The 27,697-nt window shown below is 47.2% G+C and overlaps 1 protein-coding gene across 1 annotated transcript in view; it reads right to left on the reverse strand.

The window, feature by feature from the left end:
• Positions 1–27,697, reverse strand: part of BCR (BCR activator of RhoGEF and GTPase) — a 109,728-nt gene that overhangs the window by 23,967 nt on the left and 58,064 nt on the right. The window contains exons 4-15 of the mRNA XM_075434979.1: positions 24,366–24,470; positions 23,666–23,851; positions 19,874–19,981; positions 18,071–18,131; positions 17,101–17,153; positions 16,609–16,749; positions 5,626–5,747; positions 4,252–4,420; positions 2,738–2,857; positions 1,733–1,808; positions 1,020–1,124; positions 150–224 (exon numbers count right to left, since the gene is read on the reverse strand). Of these exons, the coding sequence (XP_075291094.1) occupies positions 150–224; positions 1,020–1,124; positions 1,733–1,808; positions 2,738–2,857; positions 4,252–4,420; positions 5,626–5,747; positions 16,609–16,749; positions 17,101–17,153; positions 18,071–18,131; positions 19,874–19,981; positions 23,666–23,851; positions 24,366–24,470 (1,321 nt within the window). The remainder of the gene's footprint in view (positions 1–149; positions 225–1,019; positions 1,125–1,732; positions 1,809–2,737; positions 2,858–4,251; positions 4,421–5,625; positions 5,748–16,608; positions 16,750–17,100; positions 17,154–18,070; positions 18,132–19,873; positions 19,982–23,665; positions 23,852–24,365; positions 24,471–27,697) is intronic.

Raw genomic sequence — 27,697 nt, forward strand, 5'->3', positions numbered from 1 at the left:
CCAATGCCCCAATTTCACTTCAAGTTCCCCAGATCACCTCTCCTCATCATCATCCCAGATGCTGCAATCCTGAACCGTGCCCAGCCGCACAGCACCTGGATTACCCAACGCCTGTCAACACCTCTGGGTATTACAGAACTGCAACTCACTTGAACTTTGCTTGAATCCTGTGGCAGAGTGGACAATGACATTCAGGAATCCATAGAGGCCTGGGGATTCATCATCTGTACAAAAGACCCAAGGAATTTTGTTACGTTCAGAGGAGCCAAGAGAGAAAGACAAAGTGACGAGACGGATATTATGCAGGTTGATGAGCAGAGAGCAAACTGTCCCTAAAAAGGATGGCAGGAGCACGTAATCTAGCCATTTCCAAAAGAGACTGCTCCAGGTTCAGTGTCGGTTTCACCTGTAACACCTTCTGGCAGTGTGTGGCTTTTACAACACCATTTCTAGGGTCAGCAAGAACACAGAAGAAATTCAAAGGAGAAAAAGTAAAATACAGAGGCTAAGTCTATACCAGCAGATTACACAGGATGGTCTCTGACACAATTTTGGCCAATTCCAAAGGATTCCCAGCCATAGTTCAAAAGTTGTCTCAGGCTAGAACTCCAACAGGCACTCCAGTCCCTGGCACGATGGCTGCACATAAAGACCATTTAATAGTCAATGAATATATATTGGAGGATGTCCAGGAATATTTTACTAATTTAGCTGTAACCATATAACTTGGAGCTTGTATTTTTATTGTTGCTGCAAATAACATTGGGATGACCCATTGCTCTTGTTCCTGCTGCTCTCGTTTTGTATGCTATCATCTAATTCAATTAAACCACATAAGTTGGGTACATATGGTGTCGGCTTTTGTTTTACAGGAACTCCCAGTATCTAACTCAGCACCAGGTTGAAGCCTGTAGCAAGAAGAAACAATAAGAGCAGTTCTAGGCGAAATGCATAAAGGCAGGCAGAGGCAGGTTTTCACTGCAGCTGCACCACGTGAAAGCATCAACCAAACGTCTCACCTTCCTTATTGATAGTGAGGGGAATGTTGTGGACTGTCTGAAGCTTCACACAGGAGTTTGTCAGCATCTGGAGCTCCACCGATGTGAGTGAGAAGCTTTTAAAGCCTGCCAAGGAGATTCAGAGAGGGAGGAATTAAAATTCAAAGCAGAAGCTGCATGCATGCTCCCTCATTCCGGGCATACATGAGATAGCTGTTCCCTGGGCAATGCTCAGCAACAGTACCGTGGTGCTCAGGTCTGTGCTGCTGCTGCAGCCCCCTCTCTGTTGAGGGTATACTTACTTACTTTTTGGGGTAAAAAGTCTCAGGATGGTTCACAGGAAACAAGAGGGGCTCTTGTTTTCTTGCAAAGTGAAAAAATACCCATGTCAAAAAAGTAAATAATTTTCTTTGGACTGGAACCAGGTAAAAGGGTGCAGCTGTTCCCTCTACCTGGCACTGCGCAGAGATCTGAGCTCTACAGAATACGGGAGAATCTCTCCACACACTTACGGAGCGCTCTCCCTACACATTCCCTACATGTTGCTGCAAGAAAAAGTCCCCCAGACAGGCTCAGATGCTCAAAGACAGAAGACACCCATGTTGTGCTGTGGATTTCAACACACATCCCCCTTCTTGCAGGGAACCCTCCCTGCCCCACACCCCATCCTCTGGACTCTCACTCTCCAATAAGACCACAATATTTGTACCAATGCCTAGCCGAGGGACACTCACATTTCTTCTGCTGCTCCCGGATGTTCTCCCTCCACTCTGCCCTTTCATAGTCTGAAGAAATGAGAAACGTGTAACTCTACCAAGGAAAACAGAAGGAAATAGGGTATGGATTAGTCTGACCGCCCATTGAGAGCAGGCCTGCCTGCCTCCCACCTCCTCCAGTGGAAACAGTTGGATCTACTGCCCTTCTAACACACTGCCCTTTTAGAAATGCTGCCAGGTGCCCCACATCACGGCTTTGCCAGTGACAGGCAGGACTCTGGCAATGTGCCTTCTCAGCAATGTGTCAGTGGTACCAACACAGACTCCTGCAGTCAGAGCTCTCGCAGAGCTCCACGCTGCGAATGGCAGCATGAGGTCCCATGGCAGCTCTGTGCTGCTCCTCACAACAGTGGCACCAGGAAACCCCAAAGCCTCTACCATAGGCTGGTGCAAGCTGAGGAAGCAGTGCCCAGCTTGTGGATTTTCACTGAGCACTAACAGGAGCTCGTGAGAATCCTGTGCCACGTGCCTGGAAAGACGGCAGCAACAGGTCACAGCACTGCCAGAGCAGGGGATACCTCTGGCACACCGAGCATCCCACAGCACTGGAGGAGATTGCTGACAACCATTCAGCATCCCTGGTACCAAGTGCTGTCCTGGGGAGACAGCCCTGAGTCCACCAAGCCTTGGACCTAAAGGGGAGTCTAAAAGGCAGCTGCTGCAGAGTTTTATCTTGGGTGAAGAAAGCTGCTCCTATTGCTCTGCCAGGGCAGGTACTAAGGTAGGGGATTAACTTCTAATGTTATTTTTCAAATGTCAATGTTGCATACAAATTAGTCCTAGCCTTACCAGATGTCACCATAACCTTTGGTGTAGCAAGGTTAGGTGTCTGCTCCTTGGAAAGTGCTTTCAGGCCAGACAGTAGAGGGCATGAAGATCTCCTTGTACAACAGTGTACACAAGCACACACACCTGCCTTGACCTCGGTCTTGTACACCGAGGGAGACCAGAAAAGCCACTCACCTTGCCATTGCGATTGTGTACCCGGAAAGCCATGTTGGGAGACATCAGCAGTAGGAGGGATTCCTGCTCCGAGAGCTTCTTTTTCAACCTCTCAATGACCTTGCTGCCCTTATTGGCCCTCTGAAGGGTGGCGGAGAGAGGGAGGCAGAGGACACGTGTTATTCTCCAATGTTTGTCCCCATCTACACTAACAGACATTTTAAGTTCCACAGTCCCCTCCCTCTGTGAGTAGCCAAATGGCCTCAGGCAGGAGTAATGCTGTCAACAGGACCCACGGGGCTCCCAGCTGCTCAGGAAGATGTTACCTGCAGGATCTCTGCACCCAGACTTGGCTGTTCCCCAATTCTATCTGCCCCAGGCGAAGGCACAGAGGTGCATGGCCACTGTCCCAGCTATACCCCATACTTTCTGCTCCAGAGGCTGCAGCAGCATCATGTCACTGGTCAGCCATAGTCCTGCCAGTTAAGGATACTTGTGGAGGACCTAAGGAGACTGTAAGGAACTTCTCTAGAAGCTGTCCAGAACTCTGTCGCCAAAATTCTCTCCCACCTACCATCAATCTGTTTTCAACAGAGGTCAGCTAAAACCAAGGTTTTTCTTGGATAAAACGCAATCCCAAACCCAATCACATAACATGTCTGGCACTGATGCACTGCAGCGCATATCTCAGATGCCTGCACCTTGTGAGTAGGACGCTTCCAGACAGTGCTCCTCCTAATATCTTACTTTTTCCAGGAAGCCCTCTCTGAAAGCCAGTCAGGGCAGACAGGCAGAAGCATGTTCTTTGGAAGTGTGGGGTATAGTCTTCTCACAATACAAGGAATGTTATTGATATTCTGTTCTACACACCAGCAGGCTTTCTGTTTTCAAACTCTAATTTCTGTTTTGGGTTCCAGGAAGGTTTGGAGTCTAACACCTCCGAGAAAACATGTCTTACAAGCAAAGAAAAGCCTGGGCCAGACACACCACATCTGTGTCAGACTGTTCAGTCAGTATAATTGGTGTTCTCCTTATATTTGCTGATGTTTTGACACTGGTGAAGTCAGAAAAAGCTTCAGAAGCATAACTGAGCCTGCAAAAATTCAGAAGTACATGGCTTCTGACCAAAATCACTTGCAGAATTATACTTTAACAGCCAGAAATTGGCATGCCACACTCCCAGTCCTTCTCTTGTCCACAGTGTTAGAGTCCCACTCTCCACACGGATGCTCGGGGATAGCAGTCACAGGAGGTCCCATGCAAGTAGCAGAGCTACTGGATACAACTATAGGGTCTTTTTATTTCTGCCTTCTCACAGGACACCATCATTCAAACTGTGCACTGGGACAAGCAACGATGGGCTACAGAGCATCCGGATGCCACTGATAACAGAGCTGCACCCCAAGCCCCTGCTGAACAGTCTGTTTTAGCATGAGTCCTCATGCTGTGCAGCTCTGGGAACGCTCATCATCAGCGCCTCATCTCAACAGAAACACCAAGTCTGGACTTGGCATGGAGTACTCAACCCCTTTTACCTTTTCACGCTGGATGTCATTCTTGATCTGGGATATCTTGATCTTCATGGCATCCAGTTCCTCATCAGGTACCAGTGGGATATTGGGCACTGCCTCAGACTCATCCACCATTTGGAAACTGAGGTCAGTGAGTGGGATGTACCATTTGCAGTCATATTGCTGGCTTTTTCTGAAAGACAGAAGGTCCAAACCTTTTACTATTATTGGTGTTCGGCAATGCCCACTCCCCCTTCCCCACTATGGTGGATACGATACAGAAATGGGCACAAATTCACGGTGACTTCTATGTGGAAAAAGTCTGGTAAAGGGCTGCATTCCACTGGGGCCAACAGCCAGTACAGCACGTAACAGAGCAACTTGTCTTGTGATCCGGTTCTTTTCATGCTAAGAAACCACAAAGATCTTTTGCAAACCCTTTCTGTCCTGCATTCTCTCTCTTTGAAGCCCCCCTTGAGGCAAAGTTCAAAAGCCATGCCACGCCTCTGACTTGGCTGCTATCTGTGGTCTAAACCCAGGTCTCTGTTGCCTGAGCTAGGAGGTCCAAGTGGGGCAGATGAGCCAATGTGTATAAACCTCTGTGTAATCCAGCCATGAGAAAGAAACTTCGGCTCCTGACTGCCATTCTCCAAGTGCTTTCACCAGGATAACCAGTTCAATGTTTTAAATGTTTCATGTGATTTATTCCCTCCCCACCTCTCCTGCCAGGAACATTCACTATTGGGAACGTCCCTCTCTTTTGAAGGTTCATTCCTCACAAGCATGTGCTTCAAAACGGGCAGGGACAACTTGTTGATCGAGGAGGGCAAGATGACGAGAGGGGCATCCCAGAGCAGAATGTCTACCAAATGAAGAGAAGCCTTGTTTGAGGCAGGTACATCAGGAATGGTTCCTTCCCCCTCTTTTATGAAAAATGTCAACAAAACTCTTTGTATAGCTGCACTCTGGGATTGATACATCGTCTGTTTATTGTACCTTTTCCATTTCTCTGCAAAACTGTTAACTGGCTGTAGCTGCAAGGCCAAAGTTAATAACCTTAGTAACAAAAGAAAGTGAAGAATGTCACCTATTAAAAGCAAGGCGGGGTAGAAAATGAATGGCATTTGTCCAGAATACCAGCAGCTACAGCATATGCTATTTTCCTAGGAAGGTTCTGGGTGGGGAGGAGGAATTAACCTTTGCTGGGGGATCAGGACTCGGCCAAGGTCTCATGTAACAGACAGTACTACCTTGCTGATCATTCCTTGCCTGACTACATCTTAGGGATTATGGTTACCCAGGTCTAGGGTATCCATATTTAACTAAAATTTGCTGGCTAAATGCAGGATTCTGCTGAAGCTGAGATGCAAAGCACATAGTCCAGAAGGAAAACCTCACCCTCCAATCTGCTTCTTGAGCTTGGCACACAGGAACAGATCAGTAAAAAGAAAGACGTGACGTAGTTTGCGAGCCCCCTCAACCAGCTCCACCATGAAACTGTCCTTCAGGAGTTGCCGGTGCTGGTGATGAAACAGAAAAAATGCTTTAGTTAGTGCACTATGAGCCCCAGATTTGGCACTGGGGCAACACGTTCCTTATACGACTCCTACCAGAGCCAATTCAGTAAATTGGTCTAATTCAGAAAAAAGAAAACAGCCTGTTAAATGCTCCTTGCTGCAAGCTCTGCTCCCTGCTGCTGCCCTCTCTCCCAGAGCCAGAAATGGCCGTGCATGTCCTTTCTTATCTGGTTCTGGGTCAGGCTGCAGGGTTCACTCCATTATCTGTCCCTGAGCCCAAGCGTAATCCGTTGTAAGCCACTGCCCAACTCCTGCGTACCCGAGGGCCAGCACCCCTGACGGCACCCACCCTGCCACAGACCAGCAGAGAGCAGCAAACACCGCTTTTCTCAAGAGCCACCCGGCCGCCGCGCTCGGCTCAAGCCACCCCACAGGGGAGAAAGAGGGGGAACACCCCCGCCAACACCTCCGCTCCCCCTTCACAACAGCAGTTTATCAGCACTGACAGACGAATGCCATCGCTGCTTCTTTATTACCAGCGCTGCTAAGGGATGATTCCTGAACAAAATGTGTGTCTGGCAAACTTCTCGGCAGTCCCTGCTCAGCCTGTGGTTAAACAGGACCATCTGGATATGCCCCCACCCCGTGCCTATTTAAATCTCTTTTATATATCATATAAAAATTCCCCAAACCTAGAAGACGCAAAGAAGCTGCACAACCCGGATGCCTTTATTCCCATTTCTAGTTCCAGGGAGCTTTACAATCTCCTAAATAAGAGGCACACGTTGGTAGGCAGAAGCATCACCTTCCTAATTCCGTTATGGGGACTCCACAGTTGAAACACAAAAAGGCTGGAGCACCGGCACCGAGACAGACGGCTGCGTGCTGGTACCAGTGACCAGGCTGGGAGTTCCAAGCCCTGCTCTACGCTCAGGCCTTCTGCTCTGATGTCAGGATCAACAGGAATTTGAATGCACATCTAGAACAGGTATCTCCCACTGGTTTTCAAACAGAAGTCAGGGGTATTAAACTTCAGGCAAATTTTATTCCCAACAATATGTATAACTGTCAGTTCTGCCTCGCTCCTCAGCTGGTACAAGCAGGAACCATCAGCTTCTCCACATAGGTATGCTAGGGTACCTTTTCCTGACCCATGCTATTTCCTTGCTATTCCAGCTAAGCAGATGCCCCCCTGACACCAGGGAGTGACAATTACAGACACCGTGTACACCTAGACAGCACCATGGCTGGGGCTAGGAGAGACCTGCTAACACCATCCAGCACCTCCTCCTGCCGACCCACTGCCAGCCTTCTCCAGGCCCACACTTGGGACTCGTCAGCGCGACTCACTCCCGACCAGCACAGTCCCTGTGATCCCCACGCTGGGAAACATGCACACGAAAACTGTCCAAGAGGCAGCTGTGCCCAGCCGTGCAGCCGCACGCAACAGGACAGCAGTTAACCTGAGCAAGGTCAGGACATCCAAACCAGAATTCACGCCTCAGTTTCTCAGGTTGTGCCCCATGGGTTTTGTTTGCTGCGTGACTTCACAAGCCCTGAACACATTTACTGCAGAGGGTGTGGGCGTGCAAACCCCTACGCTGCCTCTTCTTCTGCCTACCATCCTTTCCAGCTTGGCTCTCCACAATGAAAACAAACCACATCAGTCCTGAGCCCAGCAGGCATCATGGCAAGGAACACAAGGCAGAGAAATGCCCTTGAAGACATAATTCTTGTTTCCACGCTCTGTCCTAAACTTCCCTTAGCACCCTAAACTTCCTGACACGGACTAAGAGGCTGCATTTTCCTGTCTGCAGCTGCCCCGGCACCACACCTAGCTGTTTAAGTGCACACACACCGGTGTCAGCATCTCATCTTGGTGCTGCCTTCCATTACACAAAGGGCCTGGAAATCTGTGAGCAGCAGCAAAAGCTGCACCATTCTCACAGTGCCGGGAAGTAAGGCTGCTCCCTAGCAGACTGTTGCACCATCTCTGGGCAGGAGTCTGTGGAGATCTGGTATCCAGCAGTGATTCAGGCTCAGAAAGGCCTGTACATATGTTAATGTTTATTTTTAGGTGGGCGTGATCCTTCTGGCTTCTCCTCAGTGGTTTTGGAGAGAACGCCTGCGTGCATTAATGTCTCTGCTGCTGATGTGCACTTGTGCATGCCTCCCTCCTGTGCCTGGCAAACAAACCTCAGGTAGGAAACTAGAAATATTCAGCTTTAAAGATACATAAATAAAAAGGAGGAGGTATGTTGTCAGTGGCAAAAATACTCTCCACAGCAGCAAAGAGTTTCATTTGGGAGCAATAATGAAGCAGGTAAAGGTATTTTCTGAGCAAGCCAAAACCCTGATCTCAGGTTTCCTAGATCTGATGCATATTAATTACGCTGCAAATCAGCTCAGCTCCTCCGAGGCAATGAGAATAGCTGCTTGCTGCCAGCTCAACCTCTGCTCATTGTTCGTCGGTGTAAAGTTGTTCTCACAGCTCGCTCATCTCTGCTACCCAGCAGGATGCGACACTGTCCCTTCCCTACCTGGCAGGGACAGGGCATGGTCCTGACCTGGCCTTCTGTCCCCCTCTGCCAGGCACTGGCAGTGCGTGAGGTCAGCCAAGACCCCGGCCCAGCACCCTGCAGAGCGTTCCTAGCTGAAGAACACCCCAGGCTAGTCCAGAGCACAGACTCAGCACTCCATCCTGGGAAGATGTCTCTGGTGGCAGACAGACCGACACCAGGGCCAGCAACGCGTTTCCTCACAGGCAATGGAGGGCACAGGCTCATGAGAGCTGCTGGAGGAGTGTGAAGGACTACTGCTCAGCCCTGGACCAGCACCCTGGTTGTGGTAGCATTCCAGCACCATCATCTAGACCAGAGCATTCTGAAGCCAAGTGTGTCCTCAAACAAAGGGCAAGCCCATACAGAGGCACCAGCAACTGGAAACCTTTGTGTCAGGCCTCCACAGAGCAGGAAAAGAAGAGTCCAGTGGTATTTGCTGCAGCAAGGCTACAGACCTCTCCACATGGCCTGTCTGATCCAACCAGGCCATCCCTTCTCCTGCCTTCTGGAGTTGCACCTAACCTGCCGCTGCACAGTCCTTGGCTCTCTCAATCCAAGCAGACTTCCTCCAAGAAGCCACGCTCTGTCCCACATCTCCCCAAAACCCAAGCAGAAAGCTCAGGCATACGATGCCAAACCAGGGGTGTGATTCAACAGCCTTCATACTTCCCATTTGGGGCTGACGTACCACTCATCTGCACCGAGTTTATTTTGGCTAGCACTCGTGGGTACAAAATACCCTGACTGACACGAGAGACAGGGCTACCATGAGGCAGCAAAAAGTCTTTGGCAGCATCATCTCCCAGAAAGAGAGCTGGGTGGGAAGAAGACAAGGCTGTATTTCCTAAGCTTGACTGGAACAGAAGAGGTGAAAGGCATGTATTCTGGTCAGCGACTCCGAGGAAAATACTGAGCTTCCCAGACCTTTCATTCTTCGTATCTTCTTGCTCATGAGCTAGCTGGGAAGGTCTCCCTTCAGCAAGCAGCAGCAGTGCACTGCTGCAAAAGCAACCAAGTATCTGGTGAGCAGAGGACAGGATAAGGCATTTGTGCATCAAGTCAGGAACTCTCTTCTCACAGGGCTGTGAAGCCTGATATTAGCTCTAACTACCAGCCTCTCTCAGAAAACAGGACTTTCGTTAGGGCTGGGTGCAACAGGCATGCCCCAGGCTGCTCAGCATCAGTGGAGCAGAGGAGGAGTGCTTCCAGCAAAGGGTCACATCCTTTGCTGCAAATGATTCATCCTGCCAGGAGGGTTCAGCAGGTCAGAGGGAAACAATAAAAGGATTTCCCAACTGGCTTGCCAGATCCCTGCCAAACCCCACAGCGAGGGAGCACAGGGCATCTTCCCGGACCTCCTGATGTGAGTCAGCCCACCGTACCCCAGGTTGGGGGAGCCAGCAGCCCCCTCAGACAGGACTCATGCTGGGCAGATGCCCGTGCCACCTCAGCTCCACAGGCCTTCTCTAGCAGTTTGCTTCCAAAGCCCACTTCAGTCAACTCTTCCTACCCACGGCCAGCAACAGCTGTTCCTTTGGTAGTCCCATTAAACAGGGTCTCCTGAAATACAAGGTCTTTTGGTTGGGTGATCCTGCTGTACATGATATACAATAGCCTATGTATGGGAAACCATCTCTCTACCTTGTTTCCAAAGCTACTCTGTTTGCTAAGGCTACCAAAGGCATTAAAGGTTTCCTAAAATACCCTGAAATGACATACAGACTACAGAAACACCAAATAAACACCCAAGAAAACATAAGCTTAGGATCGGAGTGGTAGTACAGTGGCAGGGTGACCCCCTCTCTTCCACAGACATGCGCAAGACGGTCAGGTGTCCAGCAGAGGAGCTCAGCCAGGATGCCTGGGGGAAAACTTTCTGTTCTGTATCACAGTGGAGGGAATTAGGATCATCTTTAACCTCTCCAACAGGGCCTGGGCAGACTGTTACCTTCAGTGGCTCTTGCAAAGCTCCTGTACTGGTGCAGTATAAGTCCCAAGTCTGCTTTCTAGGTCCTGTTTTCTTTTGCCTGTTTTCACCTGCTTCTTCTCCCACCCACCTCAGTGCTCTGGACAAAAGAGCACTTGCTGTACATCTGTCAGTGCTTGGATATCCTCTTTGGATTGTCTGTTCACAGAATATCACAGAATAGTAGGGGTTGGAAGGGACCTCTGTGGGTCATCTAGTCCAACCCCCTGCCGAAGCAGGGTTACCCACAGCAGGCTGCACAGGACCTTGTCCAGGCAGGTCTTGAATATCTCCAGAGAAGGAGACTCCACAACCTCCCTGGGCAGCCTGTTCCAGTGCTCCGTCACCCTCAGAGGGAAGAAGTTCTTCCTCAGGTTCAGACGGAACTTCCTGTGCCTCAGTTTGTGCCCATTGCCCCTTGTCCTGTCGCTGGGCACCACTGAAAAGAGCTTGGCCCCATCCTCCTGACACCCACCCTTCAGATATTTGTAGGCATTTATAAGGTCCCCTCGCAGCCTTCTCTTCTTCAGGCTGAACAAGCCCAGTTCCCTCAACCTCTCCTCGTAGGGGAGATGCTCCAGTCCCCTCATCATCCTTGTAGCCCTCCGCTGGACTCTCTCCAGTAGCTCTTCATCTTTCTTGAACTGGGGAGCCCAGAACTGGACACAGTACTCCAGATGAGGCCTCACCAGGGCAGTGTAGAGGGGAAGGAGAACCTCCCTCCTCCTGCTAGCCACACTCTTCTTGATGCACCCCAGGATCCCATTGGCTTTCTTGGCAGCCAGGGCACACTGCTGGCTCATGGTTAACCTGTCGTCCACCAGGACACCCAGGTCCCTCTCCGCAGAGCTGCTCTCCAGCAGGTCCACCCCAAGCCTGTACTGGTGCATGAGGTTGTTCCTCCCCAGGTGCAGGACCCTGCACTTGCCCTTGTTGAACCTCATCAGGTTCCTCTCTGCCCAGCTTTCCAGCCTATCCAGGTCACGCTGAATGGCAGCACAGCCTGCTGGTGTATCTACCACACCTCCCAGTTTGGTGTCGTCAGCAAACTTGCTGAGGGTACATTCTAACTCTTCATCCAGGTCGTTGATGAAGAAGTTAAACAAGACTGGGCCAAGTACTGACCCCTGGGGGACACCACTTGTCACCAGCCTCCAACTAGACTCAGCGCCGCTGATGACAACCCTCTGAGTTCTGCCATTCAGCCAGTTCTCTATCCACTTCACCGACCACTCATCCAGCCCACACTTCCTCAGCTTCCCTAGGAGGATATCATGGGAGACCGTGTCGAAAGCATTGCTGAAGTCCAGGTAGACAACATCCACGGCTCTCCCTTCGTCTACCCAGCCAGTCATGTCATCGTAGAAAGCTATCAGATTGGTCAGGCATGATTTCCCCTTGGTGAATCCATGCTGACTACTCCTGATAACCTTCTTTTCTTCCACTTGCTTCATGATGGCCTCCAGGATAAGCTGCTCCATCACCTTTCCCAGGATGGAGGTGAGGCTGACCGGCCTGTAGTTCCCTGGGTCCTCCTTCTTGCCCTTTTTGAAGATTGGAGTGACATTGGCCTTTCTCCAGTCCTCGGGCACCTCTCTGTTGCTGTCCTCTTCCTCTTACCTCTGTCAGTGAGCATCTCCTCCTCCCCTGCTACCAACCTCATGACTACCTGTATGCTCATCTATTCATCCTACAGTGTTTTTGCGCTGTTTGCATATGATAAATCCTGCTGCTGTCACGTACTGTGTAACTCCAGGAAGTGTGGCAGAAGACCAGCTTGTCTGAGACACATGACAAAAAGTAGAATTTAAAAATCTACTCATCCAGAACCACAGCTGTACAAAAGGCCGTTTCCTCACTTGTGTACCAAGGAAAGAGCTCATCCAATGTGGTGACAGCAGAGCCCTGCAGCGTGCGTGGGCGAGAGCCCCGCGAAGGATTGGAACATGTGTGATGCAGGAGGAGGAGGGTAAAAGCAGGAGATGGGTATTGGCATATGTCAGTGAGAAAGAGGTGGTTTGGCTTTCTGCAGAGCGTAGGAAGATAATGATTCCTTGTGTGTGTGTGTTGCAAGACCAGCATTGCAGAATAAAGGGATGCTCTGCCTAGGGAGCTAAACTGGCTGCTCTTTAAGAGCTTTAATAGCCTTCCTTTTTTCTTTCCAAAGCTCCTGTCACCAGGAGCTCTCCGACTCCAGCTGTAAGACAGAGTGTGAAGCATTCAAGATCGTTTCTGAGTGCTCTGTTGCCAACATCTGCCCAAGGCCTCCAGAAGCAGTAGGCACCAGGTCCCAAGCTGTGCCTGGCTGCCTGTGCCTAAGCTTAGCTCCCAGCTTTTCCAAGGCTTTAGTTTGCACTTTTGCTCTCTTGCAAACATCCTTTGTCCTTTCCCTTTCCCAGCACACTTGGTCTCTACCAAGTTAAATGGGAGCTTAAGGCAATGATACCCAGACCCCTGACTGCAGTTTAAACCCACATTTAGAAACATGATAGAGCAGCTCGCCAAGCAGCCTCTTCTCTCCAGGGCAAGGTAAAAGGTGCGCAGCAGCACAAGCTGATCCAACATGCAATCTAGTGGGCTGGATCTCAGAAGGAACTGCCTGTCAGCCCTCTTGTGTCTGGGGTGGTGCTGATGAGACCAGACACTAAGCCGCTCAGCCAGCCGAGTGCCCAAAACTCAAAAAAGTTTCATTTTCAGGCAGCTCCATTCCTCCACGCCACTGTGGGATCACGCAAATACCAGTGTGAGCACTTCATAGAGGGTGGGACTGCACAGCCAGGGGGCACGGCAGAATGGCAGCCACCACCATTCAGCTTGGTCTGAACTGCCCTGAAACAACACCCTGCAAAGAGCATTAGATGAGCAGCAGTCAAGAATGGAACCACCATCTCCCATATCAGCTCCTTGTTTTGTTTTGGTTTCGTTTTGGGTTTTTTTTCAGTTTCATTAATTCCTGCTTTTCAAGAATCGGCTGAATTATCTGGAAACACAAGCCTTTACTGCTGACAGGGAAAGATGACATAATCTCCACAGTCATTTGCATCCAGGCTTAGTTGAGAAAAACCATGTAGTCCATATAGATCCCGTTAATAAGACTATAAAGGTTACTACTCCCTTCCTTCTGGCACACAATAGTGGCACATCCTTCACCTCAAAGCATTTGTTTTCCTGCTTCCCCCAGCAGACCATCCCCAGTAGAACCTTAAACAGGTATTTAAACTAAGAGGATAGTGGTGAAGAAGGATCAGCTGTGAGCAAATAAGATGCCTGCTCCATGGTCCTAGTGGGTGGAAGATTCTCCACCACTTCATTCTGCTACTCAGACCCCCTTTCCCTTCATGCATTTGGTTATTTAGAGGGTTGGCAACAAATAATCCATCAAAAAAGCTAAAAGATCAAAACCACAAAAGTAGAAAGATGGGAAGAAAAGGAGGGAGCAAGAGAATGTAGCAGATAAGGCTGAATGGAAACAGACCCAAAAAGCCCAGGTAAGCCCTCCTGGCTCCCCTGCGTTGCCAGGCTGGGGCTGGCTCCTCCATACCACAGCCCTCAGCAACCCACAAAGCAGAGAAGACTAGCTACAGTCAGCCTGGCAGGCAGCAAGGACCAAACGAGGTGTTTGTAGGCTTAAACCACCAAATACTGCCTTCCGTGTTGTAGCCCTTTCTGTCCCTCTGGTGAGTGATTTTACTCCCTTCGTTCCCACCTTCTTGCGCTACCTGACAGACTCATTCAGCCCAGCAAATTAAACCAGGTCCATACATCACAGAAAACTTTCAGTTTATATGCATAAGCCTAGAATTAGGAAAAGCCCACTGAGCCAAGCAGAACCAGGGGACTGGAGTTCAGGAAGGACACCTGACATCACGTGGGAGGACAGCAGGCAGGTCAGAGACCGAGTCGATGCTCCCAGAGCAGGGAATCACCTTTTACAAAAGGGAGGAATACTGTGCTGATGAGCCTGTGCTCTCTCCTGACCTGCACTCCTCTCCTTGGCAGCCTGTCACTAGGGAGATTAACAACTGCCTGCTTTCCCCGGTTCAAAGCAATTCTGAAAAAAGAGCTGGAGCAAGAGGCTGGCAAAGGAGATTTGACTCCTCCCCACAACACATTCAAAGGGGAAAAATATTCCACATAAAAGGCAAGGACTGGGGAAAAAGATAACTGAGATCAGTATGTAAGCCATACATGAGGGGAAGGGGCTGTTTTCCCTCCTTCCTTTCCACCAAGGAAATTTCAATGGGAGGAAGACAAATAATGAAAAAAGCCATCAAAGCAAGCTGGTGATTCATTAAAATAAAAAATGCATTATGCATTGAGAGCAGTCAATTAGGAGATGTAAACTGCATACTGTCCTGTCACCCTAGGGGAAGCACAAGCAAGGCGAGTGGGAGGAAAGGATAAGTAGAAAAGGAAAGATTTACAGGCATAAACAAAACCCAGCTATGACCTCAAGCTGAGCAGCTTGTAGGAAGGAGCAGCCATCACTAACCCACGCGGAATAGCTGGGACCAGACTTGTGTCTCTGGATTACTATGCAGAGGGTGAACACACCTACTCTCTAGACACAGAGTGGTGTCAACTGCGACATTACCACTTTGAAAAAAGCGGGATATTGGTGCCAAATGACTAAAGAAAAGATCCACCAAAAGATCCAATCTGATGTAAAGATACATCAGATTCCCAGAGTGGAAGGCAAATTCTGGGAAGCTTCAGAAGCAAGTCCTTTTCTTCCCTGGGCTCAGTGCAAGCTGAGTGCAGTGAGGGAGCGCACAAAGGGTTTCCAGTCTCCTCTAGGACACCCACAGCCCTCTCCTTGGGTACTACTCCCCTTCTTTCGCTCCCCATATCATGCAAGGGGTCACTGCAGGACCAGTGAGAGTGTGAACAGGCCTGCTAAGCCCAATCCCAACAAACCTCCCCTTCCTGCTTTCTAAGATCTGACAAATACACCATTCCAAAAAGAGATGATCTGGATCACCCTCCCGAGCCTGCCCCTCTGCCTGGGCTCTGGCACCTCATTAGGATTCTGCATGACACTTTTCAAAGCCTGCATCCCTCATTGAGATGCTGACAGACAACTGGAGAACATAAAATGCTCCCTCCCCTGCGAGGGGGCATTCTAGCCTGTGATTTCTGCTATGACTCTATCAGCGTCCACTTTAATGAGGCCATCTACTATTGCCGAGGTCCTGGTGACTGATGTCTGAGCTGCTACCTCAGTCTCCAATTGCTCAGCCCCTCCTCTTCTTTTCCCAGCTGCAGACTTCCTCAGTTGACAAAATGAGACAATGAGCAAGACTTGCAGGACGAAGTGCACCAAATTCCCAGTACTGCAGCTTCTAGCAAGTATTTGTCAGCTGAAAATCAGTTCAACAGCTAAAAGCAAGCATGTTTAGCTGACAGGATTTGGGAATACATCATGAAGGTTCATGGTATCTTAGCAATTTCCTGGGCTTTGTAAGAGATGTTTTTGTACAGGGTAATTTGGGTCACTTTTGATCAGCCAGTGTCCCTGGCATGCTGCCACAATTCCTCTTACATATATACTGTCTGAGCTGCACCTCTCTTTTGTCCAATCTCCTACATCCTTCTCTCTCTCGATACTTCTGTCAGCCCTGGCCTTTCCTCATGAGGAGGGACTGGACTGCCTTCTAATGAAACCACGACATAGATGAATCAAGCCCACTGAGGACTTTACTGTTGAGTACCTCTGTGCCCTCCTTGAACAACACTGCATGCAGGTAAAGGAACTGCATGTCTTAGAACTTTCTGAGTGTAGTCCAGCTTCTAGCAGAGCTGAGAAGAGTTATATTACACCCTTAGGAGTCTGTCACCTCCCTTAGCTTTCCCAACCCATTCCATTTGTTTTGCTTCCTAGTCCCTTTTATAACATTCTTGTTTAAAAATGAGGATGCAAAAAATGAGTTTTACAGTAAGAATGAAGATTCTGGAAAACAGCTTTTCCTAATCTTTTATGACTTCTCATGTTTCCTTACCTTTTCCTCCTCCCAGCCTTCCTGTTTGGTCTCAGTTCGCAGGTAAAATACAAATCCATTTAGTGCATAGCAATATGCATCATAGAAATTATGTATGACAAATGATTATAACAATGCTAAGGACAAAACTCTAATCATACTTTTCCTCTGGGTTTCCAAACTGTTTTCTGAAGAGAAAACAGAGAGGAGCTGTACCACATCCTTTAGAGAACAAGGACACTGCACAAACTGTATCTTAGCAACAAACGAATTAATAGTGTAACTTCCTAGTTTGCTCTACAGAAAAGGCACAACCAGTATTTAGAAGCTGAGAAAATAACGAAAGCAGCAAGACTCACCTCCCCCTTCTTCACAGTCATGGACTGCCGACGAGGAGTGATCTCCTCATTGATGCTGGAGAGGAAGTTCTGTGAGATCCGCAGAGCATCCTGCAGGAGTGGATGATCAGGGTGGCTCACTGGAGTGTGCTTGAGCAAATCCTGACACCAGGAACACAAAGAAAGAACAGAACCATAAGAAGCAGTGGAAAGCAGTAGGCTCCAAGGGCCCTTAACTAGAGCTGTAGGACAAGCTGCTCCAGCCTTTTTTTACAGTTTAGAGTAAGGCTTTATCTCTAGAGGAAGAGGATAATACTCTGCACTTCTTGGCAGCACCACTGAAGAGGTAGCAGCATCCTACCTATGGACTCCCTCCCCTCAGTGTAAAGGGAAGAGGCTCTTATGCAACATGACAGGTTTATTGTTGCACTCCTGCAGCTCCATGGAAAAACTGAAAGGCAAAGAAAATAGGAAAGGGGCCTAAAGTTTGAAAACTACCCTTCAGATACTTACATGCAGGACAAGTGTGCTGCGGGTCACTCTATCCACTGGCTTGTACAGTAGAGCTGTGAAAAAAAAGCATCAGGAACATAAGGAAGAGGTACCTAGATACAGCCCCTGCAGAGCAACTTGTCCAGTGCAACTGAATGTACAGGCAGAGGTTTATTAACAAGTGAACTACTGGAAAATCCCTTTCTCTAAGGTTAACGTCCTCCACAGTCAGTAAAACACACGTGAACCCACGGAGGAAACAAACATGCTCCGCAACAAGCAGATGCCCACTCGTGAGCACGCCCTGCCAGACAGCAGGCGAGGAGCACACAAGATAGCACAGAACAACCGCACACAACGTGGCACGCTTCCAACAATTCCCTGGCAACCTGCCTGGTCCCACCAGGCAGAACTGGGCCTTGCACTCAAAGTTACCAAAGAGGTCCCCAAAAGGCTGGCAGTGCATCCCTCCTTCTGGAGTTCGGCACAACATGCCAAGTGCTTCCAAATCCTGACAATAGGCCCAAACAGGAAGGGGATTGGCTTTTACATTAGTGAGTAGGCAAGTTTCTTATAACATAGATCATCTTCTACTTATGTGCATAGAGACCAGCACCGTGGAACCTGATCTTGACCAGGCTCTCTAGATGTTACCACTGGGCAAGAAAACATATAACAGTAACTGCTAGGATTGTGTTTGTGGTATGACTGGGTAGCAGATGTTCCCTTAAGATCACAGCAGTCCTTTAGTTGGCCTGGTTTTGCCCAAAGGGACTGATGGGGTTTTAAGCTGGGCAGGAGCTTCCCCATGCATGCATGCAGCTTACTATGCACCAGCTCTGCTACTTAACAGAAGGGAACTGATTTCCCAGCTGGAGCCAGCAGAGACTCCATAAACTTCCAGCATTTAAAAACAAAAAGGAAGATAAGTTTGACAACAGCCTCCACACAGTGCTGACAAACCACAGTCTCCTCTCCATGGATCACTCACTTTCCAGGGAATTTTTTGTCGTCTGATCTTTAGATTCCTTTGTGCTTCTAGCCTTTAGATTCTAAAAGAAAAAGAAAACACACATAGCAGACGGTCCATCACTTTGAAATATCACACGGGAATGTAAGAGACTATCTGTTCCTCCAAGAGACGGCTTAAGTGTGAATGGAGGACAGCCCTATCCCAGTCAGCGGAGGAAAAATATGCTTTACTTCTTGGTAAATCCACCATTGCCATGTCACAGGCACCCACACATCTCAAATATTAAGCAATTTTCTTAGGAGTGCATGCCAATAAAGACGCAGCAAAGCAGGAAACCAGCGACAGGGATGGCGGAGTTTTTAAATCACCTGCAGGAGAATCACATGTCCACAAGGATGCAGCCATTGTCACAGCATGTGTACACCACCAATAACGTACAGGACTGGGATTCAGTAGCTCCACATTATAATTCTTTATACCTGTACTCAGTGCTGGACAAGTCAGCTCTCTCTCGTGGAAGAAAAGGAACAACGCCTGTGACTCCTCTCTGCACATGGGCTGTGAAGGTACATGCACTAATGCACTGAGCTCTGAAATCCTCACCAGGACACAAATGCAAAAGTATCATCACCATCATTCCAAATACAGGAGATACTAGCATGCTTTCAGAATTATCCTTCAGAAAACAGCAAAACCAAGGGATCGCATTTGCACAGAGCCCAGAATCCTGGGGCTTTAATCTCTATTCTGTCTTCCAGGGACTACCATAATACTATTTATACACACTACTTTTAATAAACAGGAAAGTCCGTTCAATCCATTTTAGTACTGAAAGAAAATCAAACACAGGGGAAGCTACTTCACTAGTGAGTTGACACCACTAGAGCACAGAAGTGGTCAGGCAAAGGACCAGAACCTGATGGAAATCCTCAGGAAAGGACAAAATAGAAGACATTTGCACGCTGATGAGTAGAACAGCAGGTCCCAAAAGCCTTGCTTCCCTCGTTTCACTGATGGAATATGTTCTATTTTACCTCTTTATCATAAAAAATCTAAAGGGACATGCAATATTAAATGTACTCAGGAGTTTTTTCAGAGCAATAAAGGCCCCAAGTATTGTGCAGCTCTGATTATTTATCTGCTCGTTTTTAAGGACACACATATGAAGTTCATCTTTTCTTGGCAACCGAGTTCTTCAAGGTACGATCACTGCAATACAAAGAGTCAACGAGACCATGCACTGCAGGCAAAGCTGGTGACCTAGGAAGCCTGAAAAAGTATTCAGAATGCTTTGACACAAGCTACTCCTCTAAAAGGGAAGAAATCAGATCAGCCCAATGAATAACATTCTAGATTACAGTTGACATACTTGCCTTTTTAAACAGAGAGCTACCCTCTCCTCCTCTCCACACCAGTGAAGCCTGCAATCCCACACACAGCTATAATGCAAGCCACTACGGATGGCTTTTTACACTGCAGTCAGCATCATCATTGTCAAGAGAAACAACTGAGAAACTGAAATACAGCTTTCCCTTCTACAAATGCATGAGGGTGGCACAGAGCTGAGAAGTTCAAAGCAATGCCAGTTTTTACAACAAGGTTCCCTGGGTGGGGACAGCACATAAAAGCTATCTATGTGGTAACCTCTGTTAGGCCAATGTATAAATCACTAAGAGCATGCGCTGAAGCAGTGAGTCTACAGGAGCTCACAACTCCTCCAGAAGTCAGGGCTGCAAAGGTACTTGGAGGATAGACAGGAGCAACATCGCAGAGTATTAGTCAGATCCAGACAGCTCATGTGTCTGAATACCGTGACATTACCTCAGAGATTTCAGCAAACTGAGCATTGGCTTGGCAGCATTTCTCTGCTGTCTCCATAGCAACTTCATAGTTATCCACAAAGGCCCGGTACACTCCCAGCTGGCTGGCCTGCAGGAAGCAAAACAAAATAAAATAAATGCTAGCGAAGAAGACAGTTTGGGGTGGCCAGCCTCAGTATCTAATGATCAGGTCACGTTCCTTCACACCAAAGAATCACAGGGAATGCTGAGCAGGCCCAGAAGGACATCTCTGACCTGTCAGCTTTGCTTCTTCAGCACAGGTGCTCCCATGCACTCAGTTCCATCTGTGCTGAACAAGTTCACTTGCGAGGGATGTGGAAGCCTGTGAGAATGACACATCCTTATTACTGCCATCTATTTTTCCCTTCTGAACTGCCAGATTAGTATCTATTAATATTTTAGCTCATTGATGTAACTGGAGCTGCTGGCTATTTGCCACAAAATGTGAATCAGACAGGAATGATTCAGCCCAACATCACAAAAGTGACCCCAGTAAGCTACTTGTTGGCTTTTGCATGATGGACACACTAAATCAAACCCAGATATTAACCCATACCTGCACTAGTGAACATCGTTATAAGGGCAGCAGAGTGCTGAAAATACAGAAGAGCAATCCAGAGCACAATCTGTTTGGAAGGCAATCACTGTAGCACTAGGTGACAGAAACGGGTAGTTTTTCCAGCAGAAGGAATATGCGATGGGTCCAGAAGGAGATGGAGCAGGTCTCAGATTGCAGTCATAAGCCATTATTATCACTGAGTCTTAGCACCGACACCGTTTGCTGACTTAGGAATTGCAGCCATATTCATGCCAGAGAACATAAGATCCAGCTCGGGAAATCCCTGGGTAGCTTCCAAGCTTATCTGGATTGCAGAGCTGGTTTTGTGTTGCAGAGCTGCACAGGCTGTGCTGTAAACACCTCAGCAGCTTGAACATGACTGCCCGGGCACGGTCAGTAACGAGCCAACAGGCAGAGTGCTGGAAAAGGCTCCATGAAAGAGAGGTTTGTTACCAGAAGAGCTCGCACTTACCTTACAACTTCTGCAACTTCCCTGACAGATCCGCCCAAGAGGTGCAACAGGCAGAGCAGCTAACTTTCCCACAAACAGTGCTCTTCCTCTCCTGCTCTCTCATCATCATTGTGCTCCCCATTCTCTATGCAGCTTTGTGCAAGAGACAATGGAAGAGAAAAGCCACTCTCAGGAGAGCACTCCCTGCACAAATTTCTGTAACTACGAGAGGCTAAGAAACAGCGAGCTATTTCCTAGGGCGCGTTTTACTGAAAGATTAGGAACCAGTCTCAACTCTCATAAAAAAAATAACACAGTTATGACTGAAGCTGAAGGAAACTGCACTCACTTATGCCAGGGATGACCTGGCCCCAGCAGTGTGGAGGGAATAAAATCTGTATTTTCCACTGCAGCACAATTCTGTGAAGAAGCTGCTGATAGAATTACCGATCATTTGCAGGGCTTATGACATTCAGGTTTGGATGATGCCAGCTAACACGGCAGAGCTTTAAAGTTTCCCCATTCCTGTGTGGCTCTTTCATTTCCTGCTACTGCTGAACAGTCTTTATAAGCTTTCATTTTCTTCCTCTAAACATGCTGTCATAAAAACATCTTTTTCATTAACGACTGAGCTTCCAATCAAAGCAATAATGCTGACACACAGTTTTCATGCTGGTTTAAGTTTTCTCTTTTTTCAATTAAAAAGAATACACTGCATATTAAACAAGCTTTGGTAGAAATGACTGGATTTTGGTTAAAATATTTTCCATTCCTGAAAATTATCACTGATGATATTTGCTGAGTATTTTTTCATTTTTAAAAACAGTTCTAAAGTGTTTCCTATCTAGTTACAAAAAATACACACAAAACACTTCCCAAAAATGAGAAGCATATTTTACTCCCACATGCCTAATGTCTTTTTTTTCTTTTCCTTATTTTCAAGAAGAAAAAGGTGGAATAACAGTCACTGATGTTGCAAATGGATCGCACTTTGTGCCAGACCACATGAAGTTCTAAAGCTCCTTTCATGCACTATCTATGACTTCAATCTACAGTGCTTTGTTATGTGTGATATTAGAGAAAATCAATGTCCCCAGGGACCTCAGGATAATAATAAGGATTCCAATGTTTATCATCAGATTGCATGACATGACCACAAGTAAACCATCTGCTCCAAAAGATTTGACGTACATCCGGTATAGATGTCTCCTAATGCCTGATGTTCTTGCTGTCTCTCTCATCTAGCTGCTTCCCACTGACTGCCAAAAATTACTAGGTTTATCTCATCCAGCAAAGAGTTACCAATTCCCACTGACACTGTACCAAACCATCAGAAACCAAAACTGCTAAGCTAGCTCAAATCTTCCTGCACTAGGGCAATTTGCTCCTTTTCTTCAAACACTAATCCAACAAAATCAACAATTCTGTCACAAATGCAGAAAAAACAGCGGAACATAAAAATAGAGTGCCAGAAGGGCTTAAATGTGAAGGGCACCTGTGATCACCATAGGCAAGAAATGGTCTTAAACAAAGGCTTAGGTAGCTGTACAGTGAGTCAAAGCTTGCTCAACAGCCAGCAGTGGGAAAGAATATATTCAGGTCTTCTTCAATTAGTGCTGTCTTCATTGCCACACTACACTTTCAATGCAGTTTGGGAGGCTTCCACTTCCAGCAGCCTTCTGTATCTTTGCTTCAGCAACCAGCAGCAGGTGGTTCTGCCTTCTTTAACCAGTTGCTCAAAGTGCATACCACGAACTACTCACCAAGGCACCAACTTGACCCCTCCTGGCTAAAACATGCTGGCAGTGAAAAGCAGATTCCCATATTTTGATCTTGAGCTGCTGGCATGCACAGAAAACATCATCTTCCAGGCTCATCTCCTCCTGCTCCATAGGGGATGGGGCTGGTGCTAGGCTACACAGCTGCTAACAACTGAGTGACCCTGATAAAGCGCACTCCCCATCCAATAAACCCCTCACTGGAATGTCACTCCTACCTCAAGAATCAGAGGCACCTCAGGAATGCAGAGATTCTTTTCTTTTCTAAAAAGAAAAAATCAGCTCCTTTAATCCTTTGCTCTCTGCACATGCTAGGGGAGAGGCTAAAGGGGCCAAAGGAACCTCCTAGAATGCAAACAATTTGTCATCTGGCTCAGAAACTCAGCAATTTTAATTCATCCTCAGGAATATGCTGTGTATGTCTTTGTCCTGTTCTGCACTTAAAGAATTTTGTTGAGGTTGCTTGGAGGATTCTGAGCAGCAGGTTAACTGTATCAACATAGCAGCAAGGGGAATATCAGGGCCAGTATGGTGGCAGAAAAGCAAAGCCAAAGGTGACGACCTCAGAACAAAGAAAATCAGCACAAGACAGAGTAGAGCACCACAGAGAGAAGGAAGTATGTGTGAGGGAGTTCAACAATAATGAGAAACACTTAGCTGTCAGTGTTAAAAAGTACGCTTTTTAACGCTGCCATTCTTCCATCTTCCTCTAAAGCAAACGGTTTGACGACACTGCAGACACCCTGGAGATTCAACATTGATGTGAAATTGTATTTGTATTAGCAGTACAGTTTGCTGGAGTCTAACTGGCAATGAAACAGCCACTTTTTCTGTAGGCCCTTCACTGCAGCTAGAAGCCTCTCATCTAACCCAGCTATAGGCTTTCATCGCTTTGGTCTATACAGAGTCACCAAAGGGAATCGTACCAGCACCTGTGAGGTGAATGAGAGGTAACAGAAACTCTGGTGATGGTAGCTGACTCACCAGCTTTTGGAAGAGGTCCCCTACACGTTGCTGGTGGCTCCACTGCTGCACTCGGGGAAAGAGCCCATCATAGAATTCTTTGTGGATCTCATACAGCTCAGGCACTTTGAAGAATATTGTCTCAATCTGCTGACTAGTCAGCACAGGCTGAGAGGTGGTGGCAGCCGCTTTCAAAGGCTTCATAGGCTGAAACGAGGAAAGAAGGAAATCGTTATCATGCAAACCAAGTACATTCACCCTTGCCACATTACAACACATCCCTCCAGAGAGTTGTTTTTCATCCTATTAATAAGTGATATTTGCATTCACACAACTCCTGAAAGCTAGACATTAACAAGCTCTCTCATGGGGATCAGCCACCCCTGGTAGCTGGATTTTCCCAGGATATTAATGGTGCGATTAAAATCCCTTTGCACTCCATTTCCTTAATCTCTGTCCAACTGTACAGTAACATGTCTAATAATTAGCACAGTCTACTGAAAGGCAGGGCTCCTGGATACTAGCACACTAACTCCTCACTGGTCATGCTATAGCTAGTCCTTTCTCTAAGCCTGCCTCTCTCTACTGAAGAAGAGGAGTAACAGGTACCCTTCGCACCTGGCACCTTGTAACCCATGGTATGTGAAGTTCTGGGAAACACCGAATGGAAGCAGCAGCGAAAATTCAAGTGATTGAAATGGTATCTGCCACCAGCACTTACCAGCAGCAAAGCCTCCAGGTGGCTCAGGTAGGTTTCCTCGCTGGCTAGGATTCCCGACAGGACCCATTTTCTCATCTCCAGGCCCTTCTCCAGGTCTGGCTCACTCTACAGAGAAGTTGTTACAGAGAAAAAAGAAGAAAAAACAAAACAAAAACAAAAAAAAAGAAAGGGGGTGGGGGAAGAGAAAGAAAAAAAACAAGAATGAGGATGGAGTATAAAAGATATCATTCAGCTGACCACAGTATACTTGGTTTTGTTGGTTTACTTTCAGACTCAAAACCCCAACCAAACAAAAAACCCACCTGTTCTCAGTGTCCTGTTTCTAGAAACATGCAAACATAAAACATTAAAGAAATTTTTATTTACCAGCAACTGATGTCATTTAGATTATTTACAGGTGTTACCTTTAGTCATCCAACTTTGGTGCCTCGATTAGGTGCCCAGACTTCTTCATAAGATTCAAGACACGGAATTTAAATTTACCCTCCTAAACAAATCTTAGGGACCCTTCATTATGTGCAATTCAGTCCCTCCTCCCATGAGAGCTCTCTATGATCTTACTCCAAAGCCATGTTTCTCTAAGCAGACAGGATCACTTCCCGCGCACCTACACCGATGTGCACGAACATACAGTAGTTACAGCCTGACACTGCTGTTAAGATGGCTGTTCTTTCTCCCACTCTCTACTATCCATTACATTATTTTTCAGTGCCAGCTTGCACAATGTGCTTTTTTCGTTAGAGGACGGAATAATCAGCACTGTTTGGAATGCACGTGCTGATTTTCTTACCGGGATTCCATGAAAGAGTTCTTAACAAAAACAACTGAAGAGAGAAAAAAACCCCAAAACATTCACGGGCAAATGTACACATGAAGAGAATAACATCAAGCGTTAAGAGAAGCAGTAATCCCCTCTGCTGAATTTCAATTGTCCTTCCTCTCTAAACTGTAACCTGAAAAACGTTTAACCTGATAAAGTGAAATTGAGTATTTCCATAAACTCTGAAAAAAGCAGTCGAACAATGAAGGTTATAAATAATGAGAAACACCCTCCTTTTATGGAATCTTATTTCCAGTTCTTTTTATTTCTGTCATGCACAGAAATGGCTTTTTACAATTTTTGCAGCCCTTTAATGTTGTTAAATGTGTCTAAGAATAGAGCCAGTAGTTGGATCTGAAAGGGTAGGTACTTTTCAAGGGCTTTGGGTAGGTTGTTTGGGGCTCCATCCTACTCTTCTTAATATCCAGAGGAATCTTCAACTATTCATTTCAGCAGCAGGAGGATCAGGAAACACAGCAGCTTGCTCTACTCTATTGACTAAACATAAAGCCCTACAGCTGACAAAAAAAGCTCCATTTTGTTTAGAGTCCTATGCTTTGAACCCTGCAGATGTGTGTATGAGGTTCATTATGGAGAGAAGATATCTTGGCTACAGGTAAGCTTACAGTAACTATCACATTCTGAGTGTGACTTTGAGCCTACGCACCACACAAAGAAAGAAACGAATCCTCACGCTCCCAGATATTTCTGGATTCAGTCTCATCAACCACCATCCTGACTTCTGAATGCTTTCATTAAATTTCACAAGCTTTTTTCTAGGCTAAAAGACCTTGCAGCAATTACTTTAGAAACATTTTGTGAGGTGTCTAATACCACCATCACCTCTTAAATAAAACTGACAGACAGAAGCTGTTCTTAGGAAATGAGTAAAATTTACATGCACATCAGGTACTACATGGAAAGAAGAACTTGCCTTTGCATCCCACCCTTCAGTGAGGTTCAGCAAGAACGACGGTGCCTTTTAAAATCTTGAAAGGGCATCTCAAAGAACCTAGGAATTTCTAATTCAGCAGTCGTGTTCAGCAGATTTCAGAAAAACACCAGTGACAAACTACACGGTAAAATGAATGCTGCAACAGATTCTGTGCATTTACAGAGCACCCGTGTGACTGCCTGTTACAGTTCAAACAGAAACGTGCAACAACATTATGACCATTCCTTGTGATTTCTGTACCACTAGTGTGTGGATGTCCACCTCCTGGACCATTTGGTAAGGCACGGGACACACACATAATCAAGACAGACAGCCCCAAGATGTTTAACAAAGATCGCCTTCATCCAAAGAGGCAGGGATGTAGCAGCCCTGGTGTGAGAAAAACATAGTATATCTTAGTTTACAAAGGTTTCTTACTACACTCACAAAAGAAAAATGCAGCTTCACAAAGAAGCATTAAGAAAAACTACCAGTGCTCCAAAGTCCCCACTGCCGAGGATGAGGCAACTGGTCAATACTGACACAGCACTATAATTATCTTTAGCAGGTTCTCCTGGAGGAGGTGAGGATTTTAAAACCAGCTGGGCATGTTTATAACATCTGTAAAGAGCAGTACATAGTAGCAAGTTATTCAAATGATTCAAACTTCCTCATCACAACAGTGGCACAACAGTTTTCCTTCTAGCACTGAGCACAGTTTTCCTCTTCACAAATAAAAGCTTTAATTTACTAGCCAGTTCTTGCTGGGCACCGTCAGCTGACAGAGACAGCATTTTCTGCCTGAATGTTAATTTCCTCTCTTTAAAAGAGGTGTGCTTTCAGAGCGACCAGCATCTCCCAGGACACGCTAGAGGCCTTCCTTCCTGGCCATTACCACAAGGTCACTTTGCAAAGTCCACAGTATTGTCCAAACCCTTTTTAATAGGAGCATTTTCCAAGCACGATGCTTGCAAAACTCTACCCTCAGATGCAGCCAGACAGGGCAGGGCCTGGCTGCTTTAAGCTACAGTACAGCAGTTGCTGAAGAAACCCTCAGGGGACTCTATCCAACAATCACACAGCACATTACAAGGTTTCCAACGCAGTACCTCAAATTTACACACAGATTCCTCATATGTGAAATGACCTCCTGCTGCTCCTGCTGTATCAGGGATCGATACGACACCAAGTCTGCATTGTGCTGCCGCTCTGTGTGTCCTGCCGAGAGCCAGGGCCCCGACGAGAGCTTCCTGCTGAGGGAGGCCTTTTCTGACAATGTCATCTGGGGCTGCACCCAGCAGCAGCTCTTGCTGCTAGATGAACATGTGGAAAACAGCCCCTGTGCTTCTTCAGCCGCAGGGCGCTTTTTAAGTCACACTTGTTATGAAACGTACTCCAGGACTGAGGACCTCACTAGGAGCTGGTGCCAACATCAGGAAGCAAGGCAAGTTTATTACTTGGTATTCCAATGTTCCTCACTTACAGAACTGAGAACAGGCTCACCTGCTCACCCAAAACAGGGCAGAGCAATTAGCAGGCAGAGATACTGCGAGACTGTCCTTCCAGTCTCCCCCTGCA

The sequence above is a fragment of the Opisthocomus hoazin genome, chromosome 13, assembly GCF_030867145.1.
Source record: "Opisthocomus hoazin isolate bOpiHoa1 chromosome 13, bOpiHoa1.hap1, whole genome shotgun sequence".
Classification (NCBI taxonomy): Eukaryota; Metazoa; Chordata; class Aves; order Opisthocomiformes; family Opisthocomidae; genus Opisthocomus; species Opisthocomus hoazin.